The 20943-nt window shown below is 36.7% G+C and overlaps 1 protein-coding gene across 8 annotated transcripts in view; it reads left to right on the forward strand.

Moving 5' to 3' along the window:
* The window catches only part of ACACA (acetyl-CoA carboxylase alpha), a 278851-nt gene that overhangs the window by 44571 nt on the left and 213337 nt on the right, over positions 1 to 20943 (forward strand). For 4 of the 8 annotated variants that reach the window (XM_053654891.1, XM_053654894.1, XM_053654876.1 and 1 more), the window contains 2 exons: positions 7915 to 7961; positions 10739 to 10991. In XM_053654891.1, the coding sequence (XP_053510866.1) occupies positions 10765 to 10991 (227 nt within the window). In that variant the 5' untranslated portion in view covers positions 7915 to 7961; positions 10739 to 10764. Of the gene's footprint in view, positions 1 to 7914; positions 7962 to 9048; positions 9157 to 10738; positions 10992 to 20943 lie in introns of those variants that run through there. The other 4 variants (XM_053654887.1, XM_053654879.1, XM_053654882.1 and 1 more) reach the window with 2 other exon arrangements.

A 20943-nucleotide genomic window follows, 5' to 3' on the forward strand; every position in this document is an offset into this window, starting at 1 on the left:
CTAGAATTCCTAGCCTTTATACTGCATTGTTAGGTGTTGGGGTGGTAGATTTAAAACAGTTGGAGGAGATAATAACTTTTCTCAGCTTCATTGAAGAGATAACAGAGTCAATTACACTACACATATTAGTAAATAAGTGAATGACATGCTAGTTGTCTGCTTAAATGCTCAGGCAGATGTGAGATAAAGGATCAGAGAGTTGGCATTAATTGCGTAAAGCTTTTTATTGAACTTATTTAAAATCTTCAGTTGCTGATGCATAAGTAATACATGCACATAGTTTAAAATTTTAAACATGAGAGAGAGAAGCAAATATGACAAAAGCATTATAGTGACATTTTTGTCCTAGCTTTGTCTTACAGCCATCCAGTTCCCTTCACCAGAGACAAGCAGTGTTATTAATATCTTATTATAATTTCTTAACAGTAATGATCAGATATTAATTTAAATTTATTGATTTAAAAATAATTATTAGAGATTTTATTCATAGTCAAACAAATGCTCATATATTCTCTCCCCACTTTGCCAGTTTTCTATACAAATTGTGTGTACTGTACATACTGTTTTTTACCTTTTCTTTTTCCTACTTAACACAGTGATTTTTTGACTCATGTGCTATGGCACTCTGGTGTGCCACAAGAATTTTAAAAAATGTAATACCTGACAAGTTAGGAGCACTGGCCTCTTTTTTCTTAGATTGTCAAATAAAAAATGACAACAGTAGCTATCTGGTGTGAATGAATCAAAATTGTACCTACTTTCTTTTGTTAGTTTGGCAAAAAAGTATTTTTATTGGTTTACCGCAGAATTTTAGTAATTAGTTTATGTGCGGTATGAGATGAAAAAAGGTAGAAAATCGCTGCCCAACACCAAGCTTCCTTAATGTTAATATTTTACATAGCCATACTACCTTTGTAAAAACTAAGAAATTGATATTGGCTTAATACTATTAACTAAACTGTAGGCATTACTCAGATTTCCCTAGTTTTTTGTTTACTGATGTGATTTTTTTCTGTTACCAGGTCTAATTTAGAATATTACATTGCATTTAGTGGTCATATCTCTGTAGTCTCCCTGATTTGTGATAGTTCCTTATTTGACCTTTTTGTTCATTTCTTTTTTAAAAGAAAATGATCTTGACAGTTTTTAAGAAGCTGTTTAAGTATTTTGTAGAACATGCCTTAATTTAAATTTGTATGCTGTTTTTTAATGATTATGGTAGAGTTACTGGGTTTTGGGGAAAAATGCCACAGGAGTAAGGTTGCTCCTTCACCTCAATTTCTAATGTTTTCTCGTTCTGTGTAATCTCTTCAAATTGCATTTTTCCAGAGGTAATTAAAAAAAAATTCTTCTGTATTGTAGATTTTTCCTCAGATATCTAGTAATCCCTCATTGTCAGCTTGAATTTAAGAGAGAAGATTGAAACACTGTCTCATTATGAGAATGTGAATGGAGTTTATTGACTATTAATTTCACTCTATGGGTATTTGGTATCTTTTTTTTAAAGATTTTATTTATTTATTAGAGAGAGGAGAAGGAGAAAGAGAGGGAGAAACATCAGGTGTATTTGCCCCTCATGTTTCCCTAACTGGGGACCTGGCCCACCACCCAGGCATGTGGCCTGACTGGGAATAGAACCAGTGACCCTGTAGTTCACAAGCCTGCACTCAATCCACTGAGCTACACTAGCCAGGGCTTTATTCAGGGCCTTGGTATCTTAATTAGGGAACTTCAGCATTAGTACTTGCTGTTTTTTTCTCTTGGGTTGTTTACATTCTGCAAAGAAGGATCCTACAGTTCTTCCCATGCCCCCTACCCCCATCCCCCATGTCCGAGGATGAAAATTGGGTAGAGAAGCCTGGGAGGTCGTACTCAATGTGTTTACTCAGTTTCTTCATTTTCAATATAGTGTCCCCTCCTGTACTGTTAATGGTATCCCCTAGTCTAGAAATCTTGTTTCACATTCTTTAGAGAATAACTTTTCAGTCTTTTATCAGGATCACAGAATGGCTTTAATGGCTCAGAAGAGAATCTAGCAGGGGTATCCAACCTTTTGGTGTCTCTGAGCCACACTGGAAGAAGAGTTGTCTTGGACCACACATTAAATACACAAACACTAAAGAAAACTGATGAGCAAAAAAAAAAAAAAAAAAAAAGGGTTTTAAGTAAATTCACGATATTTGTGTTGGGACACATTCAAAGCCAGTCTGGGCTGCATGTGGCCCAAGGGGTCCAGGTTGGACATCCCCGATAGTTTCTGAAACAGAACTTCAAGCAGTCCTCTTTATTTTAGCTTCGTCTTTTACTTCTACTTCAAGGACATCTTGGAGATTATGTGATATAAATTGTACTGATTCTAAGTTTACCACAGATGGCTCATGATTCAGTTTTCCTAAGCTTGCATAGTCATTATCACTCTTCTATCTACTTTCCAAGAAAATTATCTTAGTGTTGTCTCCCCTGAATATTTGGGGGATCTTTTTGTGGAATGTGCCTTTAAAAAATTCCTTTACTTGGTTTTAATGAGAATTCAGGTAGGAACAAAGTGGGTATGTATTTGACCCATTATCTTTATCCAAAAGTTTGGCAAGATTCCTTTAATAATTTCTTGAAAGATGCAGAAGTGTGCACCAGCTTCATCCTTGGGATGTATTCTTATTCCTAGGCTGAGAAATTAGGAATAGGACAGATAATTATACTATCTTATTTTTGCTAACAAACAAACAAACAAACAAACAAACAAAAACAGGAACAGCACTGTTCCTGTTGTCTGGTGTGGCTCAGTGGATTGAGTGCTGGCCTGTGAACCAAAGGGTTGCCGGCTAGGGCACATGCCTGGGTTGCTGGCCTGGTCATAGGTAGGGGGCGTGTGAGAGGCAACCACACATTGATGTTTCTCTCCCTTTCTTCCTCCCTCCCTTCCGTTATCTAAAATAAATAAGTAAAAATTTAAAAAATAAAACAAAAAACCAAAAACAAACCAGAAAATATCCAGTTGACTGTTGAAGGAAATGATCTCAAACTCTTAAAGCCATTCAGATCTAGTATTTCTCATAAATCCTTGTTTTGGAGGTGATAAGACAGCAGCTATAGAAGCCTTCCCCAAAGGTCAACTCCATTCTTCGTCCTTTTTCGATAGAGAGAGGTCTTAACTAATTCATGGCAAGGCTTTAGGGATCTCATACTCATAGGCAAACAAAATTTTGTGTGAGGGTAAACTTTTGTCATGAAAGGGTCCATAGCTTTTATCAGATTTTTGTATAGTGCCTTGACCTAAGAAAGTTTATGAACCATTTGTTTAGGTACTTAATTCTCTGTACTTGCTCTCTGGTGAGGCCATAAAGTGAAGTGAACAGGAGAGTGAGGATTAATTGACACAACTCACAATAAGATGTTGATATCATTGTATATATGTAACTGATAAAAATGTTTACAAAGCAGTATTTATCCTTATAAAGCATGGTGTACTTTTAACATTCTCTATTATATTTCAGTTTTAAAATGGTGGTTGGAACCCAGTAAATTGATTTCTTACTATTCTGCTTGGTGGTAACCCATAATTTGAAAAACACTGGTCTAGTGCATGATAGTTTACAAAGCCCTTTTACATATATACTCTCCGTGTTCACAGCAGTCTCATGAGGTATCCATGATCCTCCCTTTGTCCTCATAGATGAGGAGGCTCAGAAACTTGTCCAGGGTTTTACTGCCAGTACTTGTCAGAGTCAGAGTTTGGTCTTGGGTCTTAGACTTTGATCTCAGCTCCGTTGTATCTTTGGGTTCATCTGATTCAAATTACTGTTGACTCTTGAACAATGTGGGGGTCAGGGGTATCGACCTCCTGTGCAGTCAAATCCATGTATTCCATTTGACCTCCCAAAACTTAACTAATGATGGCCTGCTGTTGACTAGAAGTTACCAATGACATAACCAGTCAACACATATTTATATGTTCTTACAATAAAGTAAGCTAGAGAAAATACATTTACAGTATTCACTGAAAAAAATATCTGCACATAGGTGGACCTGTGCCATTGAAATGCGTGGTGTTCATGGGCAAAAACTAAGAGCATTTTTCTTAAGATTAGGAGCTAGGCAGGAATGTCTGCTTTTACAATTCTTATTCAACATAGTACTAGAAGTCCTAGCCACAGCAATCAGGCAAAAAGAAGAAATAAAAGGCATCCCAAATTGAAAAGAAAGAAGCAAGGCTCATTATTTTCAGATTACATGATAATATATAGAGAGAACCCTAAAGATTCCACTAAAAAATGCTAGAAATGATAAGTAAATTCAGTAAAGTAGCAGGATACAAAATAAATACCCAGAAATCAGTTACATTTTTATACACCAATAATGAACTATTAGAAAGGGAAACTAAGAAAACAATGCCATTTATAATTACATTAAAAATACCTTGGAATAAATTTAACCAAGGAGGTAGAAGACTTGTACTCAGAAAATTATAATATACTGAAGAAAGAAATTGAAGAAGACACAAATAAGTGGAAGCATATACCATGTTCATTCATATAGAGGAAACATTAACATCATTAAAATGTCCATATTGCCCTGGTCAGGTAGCTCAGTTGGTTGGAGCACTGTGTCATACAACAAAAGGTTGCAGGTTTGATCCCCAGTTGGGCCACATGTGGGAGGCAACTGATCAATGTTTCTCTTTCATCCCTCCCCCTCCTTCCCTCTCCCTTCCTGTCTCTCTGAAATCAATAAGCATATCCTCTGGTGAGGATTTTTTTTTAAAAAGTCTGTACTACCCAAAGCAATCTATAGATTCAACACAATTCCTATCAAGATACCAATGGTGAGCTCTGGCTGGTGTAACTCAGTGGGTTTAGCGTGGGCCTGTGAACCAAAGCATTGCCAGTTTGATTCCCAGTCAGGGCACATGCCTGGGTTGTGGGCCAGGTCTCCAGTAAGGGGTGCACTAGAGGCAACCACACATTGATGTATTACTTCCTTTCTCTCTCCCTCCCTTCCCCTCTCTCTAAAAATAAATAAATAAAATCCAAAAAAGAAAAAAGATACCAATGGTGTATTTTGTAGGACTAGAACAAATATTCCAAAACTTTATAGGGAACCACAAAAGACCCTGAATAGCCACAGTAATCCTGAGAAAGAAGAACAATATCGGAGGCCATAGTAATCAGAACAGCATGGTACTGGCATGAAAGCAGACATGTAGATCAATGGAATGGATTAGAGAGCCCAGAAATAAACCCACACCTTTATGGTCGATTAATTTGACAAAGGAGGTAAGAACATACAGTACAATGGCATAAAGATAGTTCATTCAGTAAATGGTTTTGGAAAATTGGACAGCTACACATAAAAAAATGAAACTAGACCACCTTCTTATACCATACACAAGAATAAATTCAAAATGGATTAAAGACTTAAATATTACACTTGAAACTGCAAGGGGGTGGGTGGGGCAGAGGAGCTCTATGGGGGGAAAATTGGGACAAGTGTAATTGAACAACAGTAAAAATAAATAAATAAATAAATAAATAAATAAATAAAATTCCTGCCTTGGCTGGTATTGGCTCAGTGGATTGAGTGCAGGCCTGAAAACCAGAGGGTTGCCAGTTTGATTCCCAGTCAGGGCACATGCCTGGGTTGCAGGCCAGTTCTCAGCAGGGGACACATGAGAGGTAACCATACATTGATATTTCTCTCCCTCTCTCTTTCCCTTCCCCTCTAAGGATAAATAAATTTTAGAAAATCTTAAAAATATATAATAAAAAATTCCTGGAAGAAAACACAGGCAGTAAAATCTCATAGTAATGTTTTTTCTCATATATTTCCTCAGGCAAGGGAAGCAAAAAGGAAAATAAACAAATAGGACTACATCAAACTAAAAAGTTTTTGCAGAGCAAAGGAAACCATCAACAACATGAATGGGAGAGCATACTTGCCAGTGATACACCTGATAAGGGGTTATACCTAAAATCTATAAAGAACTTACACAACTCAACACCGAAAAACCCCAAACAATCCAATTAAAAAGTGGGCAAGGGACCTAAATAGACACTTCCTCCAGAGAGGATTGACAGACGGCCAATAGATACATGCTGAGATGCTCAACATCACTAATCATCAGAGAAATACAAATTAAAATCACAATGTGTGGTAGCGCTTCACACCTGTCAGAATGGCCATCATCAATAAATCAACAAAAAAGTGTTGGTGAGGATGTGGAGAAAAGGGAATCCTTATTCACTGTTGGTAGGAATGCAGATTTGTGTAGCCACAATGGAAACAGTATGGAGTTTCTTCAAAAAATTAAATATGTAACTGCCTATGACCCAGCAATTTCACTTCTGGGACTATATCTGAAGAAACTCAAAACACTAATTTGAAAGAATATATGCACCTGTATGTTCACTTAAGCGTTTTTTACAGTAGCCAAAGTTTGGAAGCTGCCCGAGTGTCCATCAGCATATGTGTGGATAAAAAAAGCTTTGGTACATTTACACAATGGAATACTACTTGGAAATAAAAAGGAAGGAAATACTACCTTTTGCAACAGCATGGATGTACCTGGAGAGATTAATGCTAAGTGAAATAAATCAGTCAGAGAAAGACAAATACCATTTAATTTTACTCATATGTGGAATCTAATGAACAAACAAAATAGGAACAAAATCATAGATACAGAGAACAGCCTGACAACTGTCGGAGGGGAGGGGGATTGATGGTTTGGGTAAAAAAGGTAAAAGGAGTAAGCAAAAAAAACCTTCATAGACAGACAACAGGTGTGGTGATTACCAGAGGGAAAGGGGGGGGTGAGGGGAAGGAGGGTAAATGGGATAATTGGTGATGGAGGAGACTTGACTTTGGGTATTGAACACAATACAATATACAGATGATATATTATAGAATTGTACACCTGAAACCTATATAATTTTATTAGCCAGTGTCACCCCAATAAATTCAATAAAAATTAAAGAAAAAAACAAATCTATGGCATTCAAGGATCAACTGTGCTTTTTTTCCCTTTCTTTTCTCTCCCTGTCCCACCTTCTCTACCACAGTTGTGGGGAATAATATTAGCTCAAACTATGTAATTGCACAAATCTTAATTTTCCAGTTAACATACCTGCACTGTTCCCAATCAAGTCACTTTCATTCAGGGTCTTCTCTTAAAAGTTCTGAATTTTGCTCTCTGAGCAGTAAGTTGTTTCCTTGTTTTCTTCTCCACCCTAGACCAGGGGAACTGTGTCAGTCCACTGTGGAACTTAATACTCACGTCTCCAGGGCTCTAGCAGCAATTCTGCTTTAGTAGATCTGGGGTGGAGTTTAGACCTACTATATATGTTTTTTAAAAGCTCCACAGTTTATTGTTATAAATACTCAAAGCTGAGGATTTCTACCTTGGATACATTTAAATTGCTGGGCCTAGAAGGAAACCTAGGATTTGGGAAGTAGCTAAAGATTCCTTGGTTCCTTAGAGTTTAGGGACTTAATATAATGGGAGAGCTATCTTCTCCCTGGCTTTGTGGCTGGGTAGAGCCGTTTGGAAACATCATCATTGCCTGCCTGAGTTGTACAGAAGCTAGTGGTTTTCTTCTCCCCACTGCCTCCTTTTTGTGGAAATATTGGGAGTCATAGGGTTAGAATGTGTTCATCTAAGTATGCAACTGGATATCATAATCTTGGATTATTGTTTCATACTTTCATAAATAATAAAGTCTTTGTACAATGTTTTTGATTTGCAGATTTAAAAAAAATAGTTAAACAACTGAACTTTATGCTTCAAGTTAAATAATAGATTTGACCAGAAAAATCATACTCCAAACATTATTAGTTTTATGCTGAGCAAAACAGTTATTGATCAAATTTGAATTTCTTTAAAAAAAATTACTCCAACTCTCTTTCCCTTTCTCTTTTTAGTTCTTTTTGGAAGTGGATATCTGCTCAGACAGTAAGACTCATAAGAGGTCAGTTACAAATAATGCTCCTTCACGTTTTCAGTGTGATGAAATTTATGTTCATGTGCTAAAATACTGAACTGTAGGCTTTTACCTTAAAAGTTGCCTTCCACAAAAGAATATAGGCAGGTTCGGGGGGATGACTTGAGTGAATGAGACCAACAGGGGTAGTATTCCACCACCTTTTCTCTTTAATTCAGGACTAGAATCAGAGGAAGTGGGACAAGCTGTGGAGTACCTTCTAGAGTGTCTGGACAGCTACTCAGTGATTTTCCATACATGACCTCTCTTTTCTGGTGGTTATAGGCTTGTGTGCCTGGGAATACCATTCAGCAGAGTTGCTGGTTGGTGGACAGGCTCTTTAGCTGCTTCCATTCTTTGCAACCCTAGAGGGAAGGCTGCCTTTATGTTCTTCTTAGCTAGGAAAGAAAAGTTTGAAGTTGACCTTTTGGAGCCTTTGATTTATTAGTCAGTCCTTTCTTTTTCTTCTCCCATGGCATCAGAGAAATGCTTCTTTCTCATGAATTTTATGTTAGTAATCACCTAAGTTTGGTCAGACTATAAGGTACAATGTGGCCCTGAGTACTGTACTTATTTTTCTTGTGAAGAAGGCAGCCATTATTTTCTGTTAGCTGAAATGGACTTTTATGGATGTGTTATTCTTAAACTTGATTATGCACTGCTCTAAAATGTGAAAGAAGTAGCCTTTTTGCTGTTGCATCTTCTGGTGTTTGGAGTGGTCAGTCTGTTAGAACTCCTCCCTCCCTTGCTTCCTCCTTCTCTCCCTTTTTACTCTCCTTTCTTTCCCCGCCCCCCTCTTTTTAAATGATGTAGTTTTATTAATGGTTGTAGAAGTAAACCTCTTTGTAAAATTTGGGTACATTAAACCTAATTTTCTAAGGGAGAAATGTATAGAAAATTTAGATGTCAAGTTTGCCTGATATGTTATATTTGATTTTAGTTTTAAGCATAAGAGTTAGTTTAAATAATCTCCAACTCACTTTTTTAAAATACCGATTTAGAGAGTGAGGAAGGAAGGAGAGAAAACAAAACATTGATTTGCTCTTCTACTTATTTATGCAGCTGTTGGTTAATTCTTATATGTGCTATGACTGGGGATCGAACTCCCAACCTTGGCATATCAGGACCACATTCTAACCAACCGAGCTACCTGGCCAGAGCAACTCACTTTTAAGAAATATCAGTAGGTATTTTTTAGCATTCTTGAAAATTTGCTCTTACTACTTTATTTTTTCAGCACAATGGTTCTCAAACTTCAGTAAGACTTGGTAAAGTGTAGATTATTGGGCCCCATCCTGTAGATGCTGATACAGTTAGTTGATCTGTGGTAGGGTCCAAGAAGTTGTGCTTTTAATGGATCCCTAGGTACTAGTGCTCTGGGTCCAGGGAACCACATTTTGAGAACCACTGTTCTAGAGTTACAAATACTGTTTTATCTTTGTAAATGAATAAGCCCTGCCCTGGCTGGTGTGGCTCAGTGGATTGAGCACCAGCCTGCGAACCAAAAGGTCGCCTGTTCAATTCCTGGTCAGGGTATGTACCTGAGTTGGGAGCCAGGTCCCTAGTTAGGGGCATATGAGAAGCAACCACACATTGATGTTTCTCTCCTTCTTTCTCCATCCCTTCCCCTCTGTCTAAAATAAGTAAAGAAAATCTTAAAAAAAAAAAAAAGAATAAGCTCTGATTCGCAAATTACAATATAAAAAAATAATGGTTAATGTGTAATTTTAACATGTTTTGTGGTAATTCCTAAACATTTTTTCCTAAATCTTGATGTCAAAGAACATTGCGCTTTTATACCTCAAACTGGTTTACAGCATATGAAATTTATTAATAAATTTCTTATTATGTGTTGATATATCAAGTCTTAGAGCACCTGAAAATAAAGATCAGAAATCATTACTTCCTGAATTAAAATTGTTGGTTAGGCCACAAGCTTTTAATAGTCAGTTGCTGTGTAGTTTAAAAAAATTTTTGTAGGAATTTTGGAATGACAGAATACATTTATCAATTTTAATTTAATAGTAGATTCACTTTCTTCCTATCTGTGTCAGCACGTTAGAGCTAAAAGCAGACATTTTTGGGGTGAATTACATATTTAAGAAAAATCTCATGGGGAAAAGTAAAGTGTTTTTTTTTAAATGAAAAAATACTCATCTTGGAGTTTGCTGTAAAGTAAACCAACACACACACACATAGTATATCTTATGGTATATATATATATATATATACTTATACATATATAAATATTTCATGAATATATCTATACATAAATGTACTTACATAAAATTCATAGCTTCCCACAGTACAGTATTTGGAACCAGATGTTAGTTATGTAATTTACTGTAAACACCAAGTTTTTAATGAGCACGACTCTTCCCAAACTCTTACCACATTCTCACCAATACTAATAACTGAAGTTATAATATTAAAACGAGCAGCTTGGACCTACTGGAAAGGTTTCTAATTACCTTTTGAACATCACGAAATTGGTAAAGAGATTGGGAATGGCTTGAAGTTTCTTGGCAAGATTTCTTTGAGGAATAGGAAGTGATTTTTAATTTTTTAGGTAGAGTTACCACGATCTGGATCTTCCTTCTTTGTGAAACACAAAGGCCCTGAAACAGGATAGCCAAGGACACGAATTCTCAAACTCTACCTTGCCTCCAAATGCAAGCTGTGATGTATTAGGTATAACCTGTTGCTATCCTCAGGCATAGGTCATTATCCATAACCTGGTTTTTCATTCTTCATTCTCTCCATAGCTCTGAGAGCTTATTTTGAAGAAATAATGGATGAACCATCCCACTTGGCCAAACCTTTGGAGCTGAATGAGCACTCCCGATTCATAATTGGTTCCGTGTCTGAAGATAACTCAGAGGATGAGATCAGCAACCTGGTGAAGATGGACCTACTGGAGGAGAAGGAAGGTTCTCTGTCACCAGCTTCTGTCAGCTCGGATACACTCTCTGATGTGGGGATCTCTGGCCTGCAGGATGGCTTGGCCTTACATGTGAGGTGAGAGGGAAGTTTAATGTTTTGCTTACTTAATCTGTTGTATTTGTTTTGCTGAATTTGTTCTGAAAAGAGCAAGAATAATTTTAGGGAAGATTGTTTCACCTTTTCCTTTGTCACTGGCCTTAAAGCTTTGAGGAGTAAGTGGAAAATGATGTATTTTGTCTGGAGTACAATCTTTGAAAGTATCTTTCCCTAAATGTTCTCTCAACCTCTGTGGTCTTTATGTACTAGATCTTTTACTGAGATCTAGAGAATAAAGTTAGATTGAGGAATTTCAGTTTCTTTTCCACTTTGACTACCATCATTGTAACTGTCTTGATGATCGATAGGACTTTTGCAGGGGTGGGCAAATTTATGGTAATCTTTTTTTGAAATGCTTCCTCATGTCAAGAAGTTATATTTTATTTCTGGCAGGGCCAGTAGTCAGTAAAGAGCTGTGGTAGGAACCAAGGGGTTGTTTAAATAAGAATTTTCCTTTTTCTCCAGAAATGCAATTCTCTATATGTAATTGAGAGTGTCAGTAAATAATAACACTGCTATAGTATTCTTATTTGTTGTTATTTGACCTGTGTGATATACTAACCTTTGGTCATTTGTTTTGCATTTCTTGTATGAAAGATTCTGGATTAATGGTTCTTGATTTTCACTGTACATCAGAATCATTTGAGGAGCCTTAAGAAATGAGCCCCTGCCCTGGCTGGTGTGGCTCAGTGGATTGAGCACCCGCCTGTGAACCAAAGGGTTGATGGTTCAACTCTCTGTCAGGGCACGTGCCTGGGTTGTGGGCCAGGTCCGCAGTTGGGAGTGTGCGAAAGGCAACCACACATTGATGTTTCTCTCCCACTCTTCCTCCCCCTCCCCCTCCTTCCCCTTTCTCTAAAAATAAGTAAATAAAATCTAAAAAAAAAAAGGAAAATGAGCCCCATGACAACAGATTCTGATTCATTTGCTAATGTCTTGGCTTGAAGCTGGGGCAGTTTTTTTTAAAGCTCTCCGGGTAATTCTAATGTACAGCCAGGGTTTAGATTATAGGTCTACCTAGATAAACTTAAATTAGGGTGAGTATTGCTGTTGTTATTATCTTGGTGCTTCTGCTATTAATGGATCATAAAATAATTCAGCTCCTTTTTATATATTCAAGATACAGACTCTAAGCTAGTAAAAGCCCCTGCTGGATCTGGCTGAATGTGACTGTCCTGCCTTAAGGTTCTTCCTGGGGCTTTGAGGTCTTTGCTTCTTAAGATTTTATTTAGTCATTTCTAGAGAGAGGGAAAGGGAGGGAGATAGGAATAGAAACATCAATGTGTGGTTGCCTCTCACATGCCCCCTACTGGGGAACATGGCCCACAACCCAGGCATGTGCCCTGACTGGGAATTGAACCAGCGACCTTTCAGTTCACAGACCAGTGCTCAACCCACTAAACCACACCAGCCAGGGCCAGATAATGATATTATTATAAGACAGTTTGTAGTTGGCCTAGTTATTGCCAATTCATTGTCAGAGTTGATGGCTGTTATTACAAAGACTGTGTTGTAAGTGGTATGCACGCCTGAGAATTTGTTTGCAGGCCCTACTTTTGCAAAATCATGCTCATAGTTTGTGGAGAAGCTATGGATTGAAGTGTGGTCAGCAACCTGGGAAGGAGACAGTGCCAATTCCCACTCACTTCTCAGCTATTTAATGTTTCGAAACAGAACAAACTTTCTTCATTGATCCATTTCTTAAGTCACTTGTGAATATCGTGTCCTTGTGGATAATTTAAATTGAATCAAATTTATCTGATATTGGAGAGAACTCTTATGACACCTGCCACCAATTAGGTATGTGACCACATCAATTTCTGGTGCCTCTATGGACCCATTTTCATCATCTATAAAACTGAGTATATTGGTTCAGATACTTGTTTTCACTCTTTGAATCCAAAGTTAAGTAGAGACCAGTTTAACTTCCTGAAGAAATAGCCTAATCCTTCACAAATTATATAGATTAAAAGGACAGGTACATTCCTAAGAGATGTTAACTAGAGGTTACCTAAAACCAATGAAGTCATTGCCACAGTGTAGGATGAGAGCTGGCCCCTCAAGTTGAGGGCTTGGTTTTAGGTGCTAAATGAGAATTCTGTGGGAATGATGGATGGGCTGGAATAGAAAAGAGGTTTTTCCAAAGATGGAGGTGACTTGCATCACATATTTACTAGAGTACCAATGAAAGACTGGATGGATAATTTTCTGTGCTTTATGACCCAAACATTTGAAAAATAACAGTCCAAGAAAGTTATAGCTTGTGGGAATATACAACTATACTTTTTGTTTGTAGATAAGATTAGCTAGGGGTTGATTATATTTGCTAGGTTGATATATTTCTGAACTTCATTATTAATATTTAATTGAACATTTGAAAAGAAAGACCATTTAAGAATGAGTGTGGACACGTTAATTTTTATAACTAATGTATGATTTCGTGGCATATAATCAAGCCATTTAGTTTTGTGGATATTGACATTTTCTCTGCTCCTTGTGGGATGCCACTTGAGGTCAGATTGTTCTGCATACTTACAATGCATTCTAAACCCAGATCACCCCACGCTATCAATCAGAGATTATAATCAGTTTTGTCAACTATTATGCTGAATTCCTGGTTGAGGTCCAGTTGGAATCACATTAGTCCCACAGGTGGATATTTTACCTCTTAGGGTATATGATTTCTTTAACCCTTTTTTAAATCCTTAATTCTTATTGTAGTATTTGAAACTTTATCTCAGTTTTCTCTTAAACTTCTTAAAATGTATACTCATAATGTCAAGTGGCCAACATTTTATCCTTAGCAAGCATGTTTGGGTAATGGCTTCATTTGAAAACAATCTGTGATTGCTGTTATACATATATACATAAATATAACATAAGCTTTTCTGTCGCTGGGGTTTAAGACAAATAGTTGCTGCCTTGGAAGGAGAGAATGATTAAGTTCATTTAGAAAGAGCTCCTTGAAGGTGAGTTACATTCCTATCTCGTTTCTGGTCTACAAAGAAAAATGCTTTACTTTTTGATATATCCTAAAATTCATGGTTATAAAAAAATCATGTAAGACCTTCATCCATAGGAAATAATGGTGATGAGGTGAGATTCAGAGAGAATGCGGGAGTGGCTTTTTTAGCTTCTGCTCCCATTGGGTCAAGAAAGAAGTTAAGGGAACAAGAGTAGTGACATGATTTGATTAAAAGCTATCAAGGATAGAGCTTTTTAGTGTTAAACTGTCTGTGTTTGTGTTTGACCTGGAAAGGAACAAGGATTCTCTTTCCTTTTTAGTGTCTCACTTTAAACTCCTGATTTCGAAGTCATTTCATTTAAATCTAGTGATGGAGGTAAACTTAAATAACAACTTCAAAAGCTTTTGGAAAAGTAAAATGTGCTATACTAGTGTATGTCATTATTTATTAGGGAGGAGTCCTTTTGTGAGATAAACATTTTGGACTGGAAAAACCTCTTTAAGTCTTTTGCAAATTAGAGCTTAAAACTTGGAAGTTTAGATTTGAAAAGCTTTTGATTATAGCAAACATATTCTGTCAGTGTTACAATTCAAATGTTGACATTAGAAATATCCATGCCTGGAGAAGATTTTTAGGAGTTTATTTGAACCAAAACTGGCATCAGTTGCCAGGAAGCGATGTCTGAAATGCTTTAATGAATGACAGTTTCACAGGTTTTTTTTAAAAAAATGCATTTGAAATTAAGGAGGGAAGTAAGAAGTATTACATGAGGGTGGGAGGAAGTGTTGGTTGAGGAGGATTGGATTAAAAGATCCTTAACCAGAATATGCGCTTTCTTGAGAATGATTGCATGTATTTCAAAGGTGTATTAACCTAGATGCACAGACAGTGGACAGGGATTGCTTATGGCAAAGACGGACCTTTTATTAAAAAAGTTGTGTGCCTGGGGCATGACTACCCCACCATGACCTGCCCATTTAGGATTTATGATCAGATCACTGAGAGAGGTTATTCTCTGTAGAACCCTTTTTTGCCCCCTAGAATAACCATTACTGAGAAGACAGGAAGTTTTATTTCCCCATTCTGTCTTTTGGCTCATCTCTTTCAATTTCTAACAGGGGAAATAAATAATACAACTCACTCTAGTTTTGAGTTAATATTTTGGCTTTACTTATTGGTTGGCCTGTAAGAGTGTTCTTATGTTTTGACTTTCTCAGCATTTCTCATTTAGCCTCCTTGAGCTTTCTCCCTGCAACAGCTCCTCCAACTCTGTTCTCAAAGCTCCTTCCTTGAGGTTTCCAGTTGCTATGGTGCCTCACAAGTGAGTGGACAGAGAAGGACATTATGAGATCTGCGACTTGGTACTCATGCTGAGTGCAATAGTTTTTTCTATCTCCAACTCACTCCTTTCCATTCAGAAGACAGAAGCTGGCAGTGTATGTATTACAGTCTCCAGAGTTTATTCTGTAAATCTACCTAATTTTAGAAATGAAATTATGAATGTTGTAAGTCTGGCTCAGGACAACGTTTATTTTATGTGATGCATTCATTTCCCTCCTTTTTCTTTCTGTTAACATAAATTTACAAATGAAGTTTGCATTTACTGCTTAAATTTTTAAGAAATTATTACATGTATAAAAAAGTCGGATCCAAAATGTATAGAGACCCAAAAAGTGTAAAGAAAGAAATAAAACAATCTAGAATACAATCATTCATTGATAACTGCTGTTAATATTTTATATGCTTCCTTTTAGTGGTTTTTACCTATTAAGGATAAATTTCATTAAAGAATATACACATAGATGATGTTATAGTGAATATAAAACTCTGTTTTTTGCTTTTTTCACATAATATTTTCTCATGCCATTAAAAATATTTTATAAATTTAATTTTTTAATTTAGTTTTTATTTTGAAATAATTTTAGAAGAATTGACAAAGATGCCACAAAGAGGTCCTGTGTATCCTTCACTCAGCTTTCCCTAATATTAACATTTTTCCCTAATCATGGTACATTTATCTAGAATTGTCAGATATAGCAAATAAAAATGTAGGACTCCCAGTTATTTTGAATTTCAGATAAACAGTGAATGATTTTTAATATAAAAAATTAAATACTGCAGGTACTGCATGAGACATATGTATTAAAAATATATGATTGTCTAAACACCATGCTATATACCTGAAACTTAATTATTCATTTTCTGCAAGGCTTATTAGCTTCCTCTTCTCTTCTTATGCTACACTCTCTCCTTTGACATGTCTTAATCAATGTGAATATCCATAGCAACATTATTCATAATAGCCACAAAGCAGAAACTACACAGTATTCCTCAACTCATGAATGAAAAAACAAAATATGTTTTGTTCATACAATAGAAAATTATTTGGCCATAAAAAGAAGTGAAGTGCAGGTATATACTGCAACACTGAATGCATCATGCTAAGTAAAAGAAGCCAGTCATAAAAGACCGTATATTATATAATTTCATTTATATGAAATGTCCAGAATAGGCAAATCTGAAAAGGCAGACTTTAGGGCAATGAAAATGTTCCAAAACTGATTGTGATGATAGTTCACAACCATGTGAATATAATTAAAAAAAACATTGAATTATGTACCTTAAATGGCTGAAATAAATGGTGTATGAATTATATCTCAAGAAGGTTATTAAAATTTTTTTTAAATGAGTTTAGCAAGTTCAGAGACTGTACGATCCATATACAAAAATCAGTTGTATTTCTATACACTAGGTAGCAGTGAACAAGCACATAATGAAATTAATTTCATTCACAATGGCATCAAAAAGTATAAAGTACTTAGGAATAAATTTAACAAAAAAGTGTAAGACTTGTACATTAAAAATTATAGAATATCACTGAAGGGAATTAAAGAGCTAACTATGGGGTGGAGAAAAAGATTTATAGTTGTGAGTATACCAAACAGAATTTATTCTTGCATTATTTATTAATTATTGTACTATTTTTCATATGAACAACTGTAAACCTACTTTTGCCCCACCCTATAAGGGGAGAGACAGTCTGTGTTCAGAGTTTGGAAAACTCAATATTGTCAAGACGGTGATTTTCCCTGAATAGATTCATAAATTCACAGTCCATTTAAAAATCAGCAGGCTTTTTTTTTTTTTGTCTTTCTAAAATTTGGTAACTTGATCCTAAAATTTACATGGAAACCCAAAAGATTTAGAATAGACAAGACAATTTTAGAAAAGGAGAGCAAAGTTGGAAGAGTTATACTCCTTGATTTCAAAACCTAGTTATCAAGGCCATAGTTATTAAGGCCCTGTGGCATTGCTGCAAGCATAGGCATATACATCAGTGGGTTTAGAGTTCACAACTAAACATTTTTTTATATATGGGCAATTGATTTTCAAAGGAGATACGTCCTTGATTCAAGATTTCTCTGCTTGGAAAAGCCCCAGTGTAAGACATTCTCTTACAGTGTGTGCTGCAGTATAACTCAGACTGCACTGCAATCAAGCCAGCCAATGCATCACTGTCTGCCGGATAAACTGCTACGTCATTCTTGGTGCTGCTTGGCATGTTACAATGCTGGGATCAGTGTGGGCTTCTAGTTGGATTTTGTGCCAGGTATGTGTCTCCTTTGGACACTTTATAGTAGATTAAGATGGGGGTGCTTTGAATTTGGAGAAATGAATGTGTGGTTTTTTATTTCTTGCGTTCTAGTATTACATAAGGATTGTATGCAGCATCCATAAAAGATTAGAAAACTCTAGCTTTGTTTTTGGATCTGGGTATGCTGTGTTAGTGTTTAATTGTTTTAGAAAGATCCTTTTGGTAAAAGAAAGCCTGAACTTTATTATTGAGTGTGCTCGTCTGGTATATTTTTCTGTTATGCTAGAGTGCAAAATAGCCTGCTTTATTCTATATTCAATGCTTTGTTTGGTTTTTGAATGTTCAGTTTATATAATAAAGGCAGAGAGTGATTCTCTTTCGGGAGCTGCCTGCATCTGGAGACAGATGTGTGTAAAACTGAGTTCCTTCTACATCTGTGGTCACTGTCGTTGTTCTGAACAAAGGCCCCTGTGCTCTATTTTGAGACACGTTATCCTAAAGAGACATAAAGATAGGAGGCAGCCTCTGTGTCAGGTTGGTTCTTTAAAGGAAAAAGTAAATTCGACTAACTTTGTCAGGCATTGGCATGTTACAGAAGGAATGATACAAAGTGGTACAGAACAGAAAACAACCCAAGACATCCATTTTCTGTGATGGCTGGTGGTCATGTTGAGTGCCCTAAGTGAGTCTTTTCAACTTGGGTCACCCGAATGTCCGAAGATTGAGGTTTGTCTTAATCATTTTATCTTCAGTTTCACTGTTCATCTTCTATCTGGGCTCCAGGTCATTTGTGTACTTCTGTTTCGGAGGGTTTTTCTAGAACGTTAATAGGTTCTCAGCGTAGTTGGCATCAGACTATTAACTATTGCTACCCAGCATTTTGGGGAGAATTTTTCTGTTGTGCATAAATCAAGTTAGATATGACTGTGGTGAATTATACCACTTCTGAGATCTGTGTCAGGAAGTCGTGATTCTATGGATTCTAGCTGTTGGAGTCTTTTCTGTCATTAAAAGGCAGCAATATCATGGAGATCTGCTTAATTAAAAGCTAAACCAAGACTATGTTGTTGTATAACTTCAGCCACTATTTGTTTATCTAAGCAATCTGTCCATCTGTGGCAAATTTGCTTCCATAGCAATAGATGTGTCCCAGGAGCCTTTCTAGGCAGGGTTTTTCTTCCCTGCTTACATTGGGTTAGAACTCTGTGTCTAAAATATTTGTCTGGGCTCCTTTTTTCTTTCAAGGATTTTACCCACATCTCTCTATCCCATTTGTACCAGCTCCATTCTTATATTCAAGTTTTAGTGAATAAAATCTTAGATTTCATTGTTTTTAAAAAGGTTTTGTGTGTGTGTAGGTCCGTTGGTATTCTGGCCTAAAAATTAGGACTGTGGCTCCCACTCTGTATAGAGTTCCCTATTAGTGGCATGTTTGGTCCTTTGTGTTTGCTTTTTTCTTTTTACTGCCTGACCTGCTTTTCCCTCTCTTTCAGTCTGATATTCAGTATTATTTGTTTTGATTGGATCTCAGAAATTACTTACCTGGGCTGTGCTGTCTTCCTCCCTCTGGATTTCCTGACCCCATTATTTCCTTGGCTTAGTTGTCCTTGTAAAGTTGGTCTCTTTTGCCCTGGGCCTCCCTGTCATGTGCTCCTGGCAGCCAGAAGAGGCTGTGGAGCTTTTCTCCGGTGACTGAAGAAAGTGACCCTTGTTGAAACATGTTTGCTATGGCTAATGCAGAACACTAAGATCTTATTTCTAGTTTTATAAGCTTTTATATATCTCCCCCTCTCCTCTCAGTCCTTTTGGGAAAGCAGCTAACTCTAGGTGTTAGCCAAGTATAGGGGAATATTTCAAAAAGGAGAAAAAGAGGGGAAATACAGAAATCGGGGACAAAGTGGACAAAAAGACTGTAGTTTGAGGCCATCAGGAATACTCTAGTCAGACTGAAGCAGGGCCAAGAAGTAGGCAGAAGGCACAGTATCTCTTGTCCTCCTGGGTTTTAAGCACCTGCAACAGGAGGACGAGCTGCGGCTTGTGTTTACAAGGCTGAAATCTGAAGAAAAAGCTTCCATTCCTTTGTCATCGTGATATGGAGGGTTCTGCAGAGGAGAATAAGGAGATGAGATATTACATGCTTCAAAGGTAAGTTTTAGGGTGCCACATTTAGGCAACATATACCTTTAAAAAACAGTAAGGCATTGCAGTTAAGCCCCAGAATTTGTCAAATTTGATTTGATAATTTTTTGTATCTCTCGAGAAAATTTGTTTTCAAGGAAATGAATAAAAATTCTCATCTTTGATGCTGGATTTCTTAAACTTTTTTTAACATTCAGAAGTTGAACCAAAGTACCTACGTCCATGTGTGATAGTTGGAGTTATGTTGAAAACAAGCACTCCTGTGCAGATCTTGCTGTGCTGTTAATTTCATTAAGGGATCTCACTCGGTCTGTGCCAAATTTGCTCACCGGATTTGGCTGGTGTCTCAAGAGTAAAGTCTCTTCAACTCTCCTGAAGGTAGACATCACTTCTGTGTAGGATGTAGCATCCCTGTTGAAGGTAGTTTAAAACTTCTTTAAAATGTGTCTCTGGGACTGCAAAAGGTACCTGCTGCACTTGTCCTGGCACGTGACCTTGTGCAGCCAGCCTGGAGCTGTTAAGGGTGCCAAGCTCACTTGCCCTGGCATCTTCCTTCTTCCTGCTGAGGACACAGGCAGAGGAGGAAATGAGTCAGGCTTCTTGGCCTTCTTCAAGCCTCGTGCAGGTCTGTTCCCCTTCAGCAGAGGGGAACATAGAGACCTGAATGATTTGCTTGATGACAGTACCTCAGCGCCCCTCTTTTATCTTCTATGTTTGTTTGCTTGTTTTTGCAATCTTGAAAGGGTTTTATTTTTTAAATTACATGAAAATTGAACTGGATTTTGGCAAAAACAAAACCATGCAGAAAACACTGAGTTGGTAAAATTAGTCTTTAGAACAATCATCCTTTTTCTTTTCATTTGCCTCATCTACCCTTTTGAAGGAAAACAAAGTGAAACTTCACTAAGAGTCAAATAAGTAAAAAGCAACTGATTTTATATATGATATAAATATATATATTATACCATATGTGTCATATATGTGATATATCACACACAAATATACGATATATAATTATATGTATAAAATCAGAATGATTTACATATGTATACATAGCATATGTACAACATTGTTTTATATATGTATGTATATAAAGCAAACATACCCATATATTTTTATGTATATTATACACACACTCAGACTTTTATTTTGTTTTTCTGTGGTTAAATACAACGGGTGATCTGTCCATTTTTCCAAGAACACATTTTTCCTGAAGCAGTCTGTCTTCCAG

Source organism: Artibeus jamaicensis, unplaced genomic scaffold, assembly GCF_021234435.1.
Source record: "Artibeus jamaicensis isolate MK-2021 breed Jamaican fruit bat unplaced genomic scaffold, CSHL_Jam_final contig_1998, whole genome shotgun sequence".
NCBI lineage: Eukaryota > Metazoa > Chordata > Mammalia > Chiroptera > Phyllostomidae > Artibeus > Artibeus jamaicensis.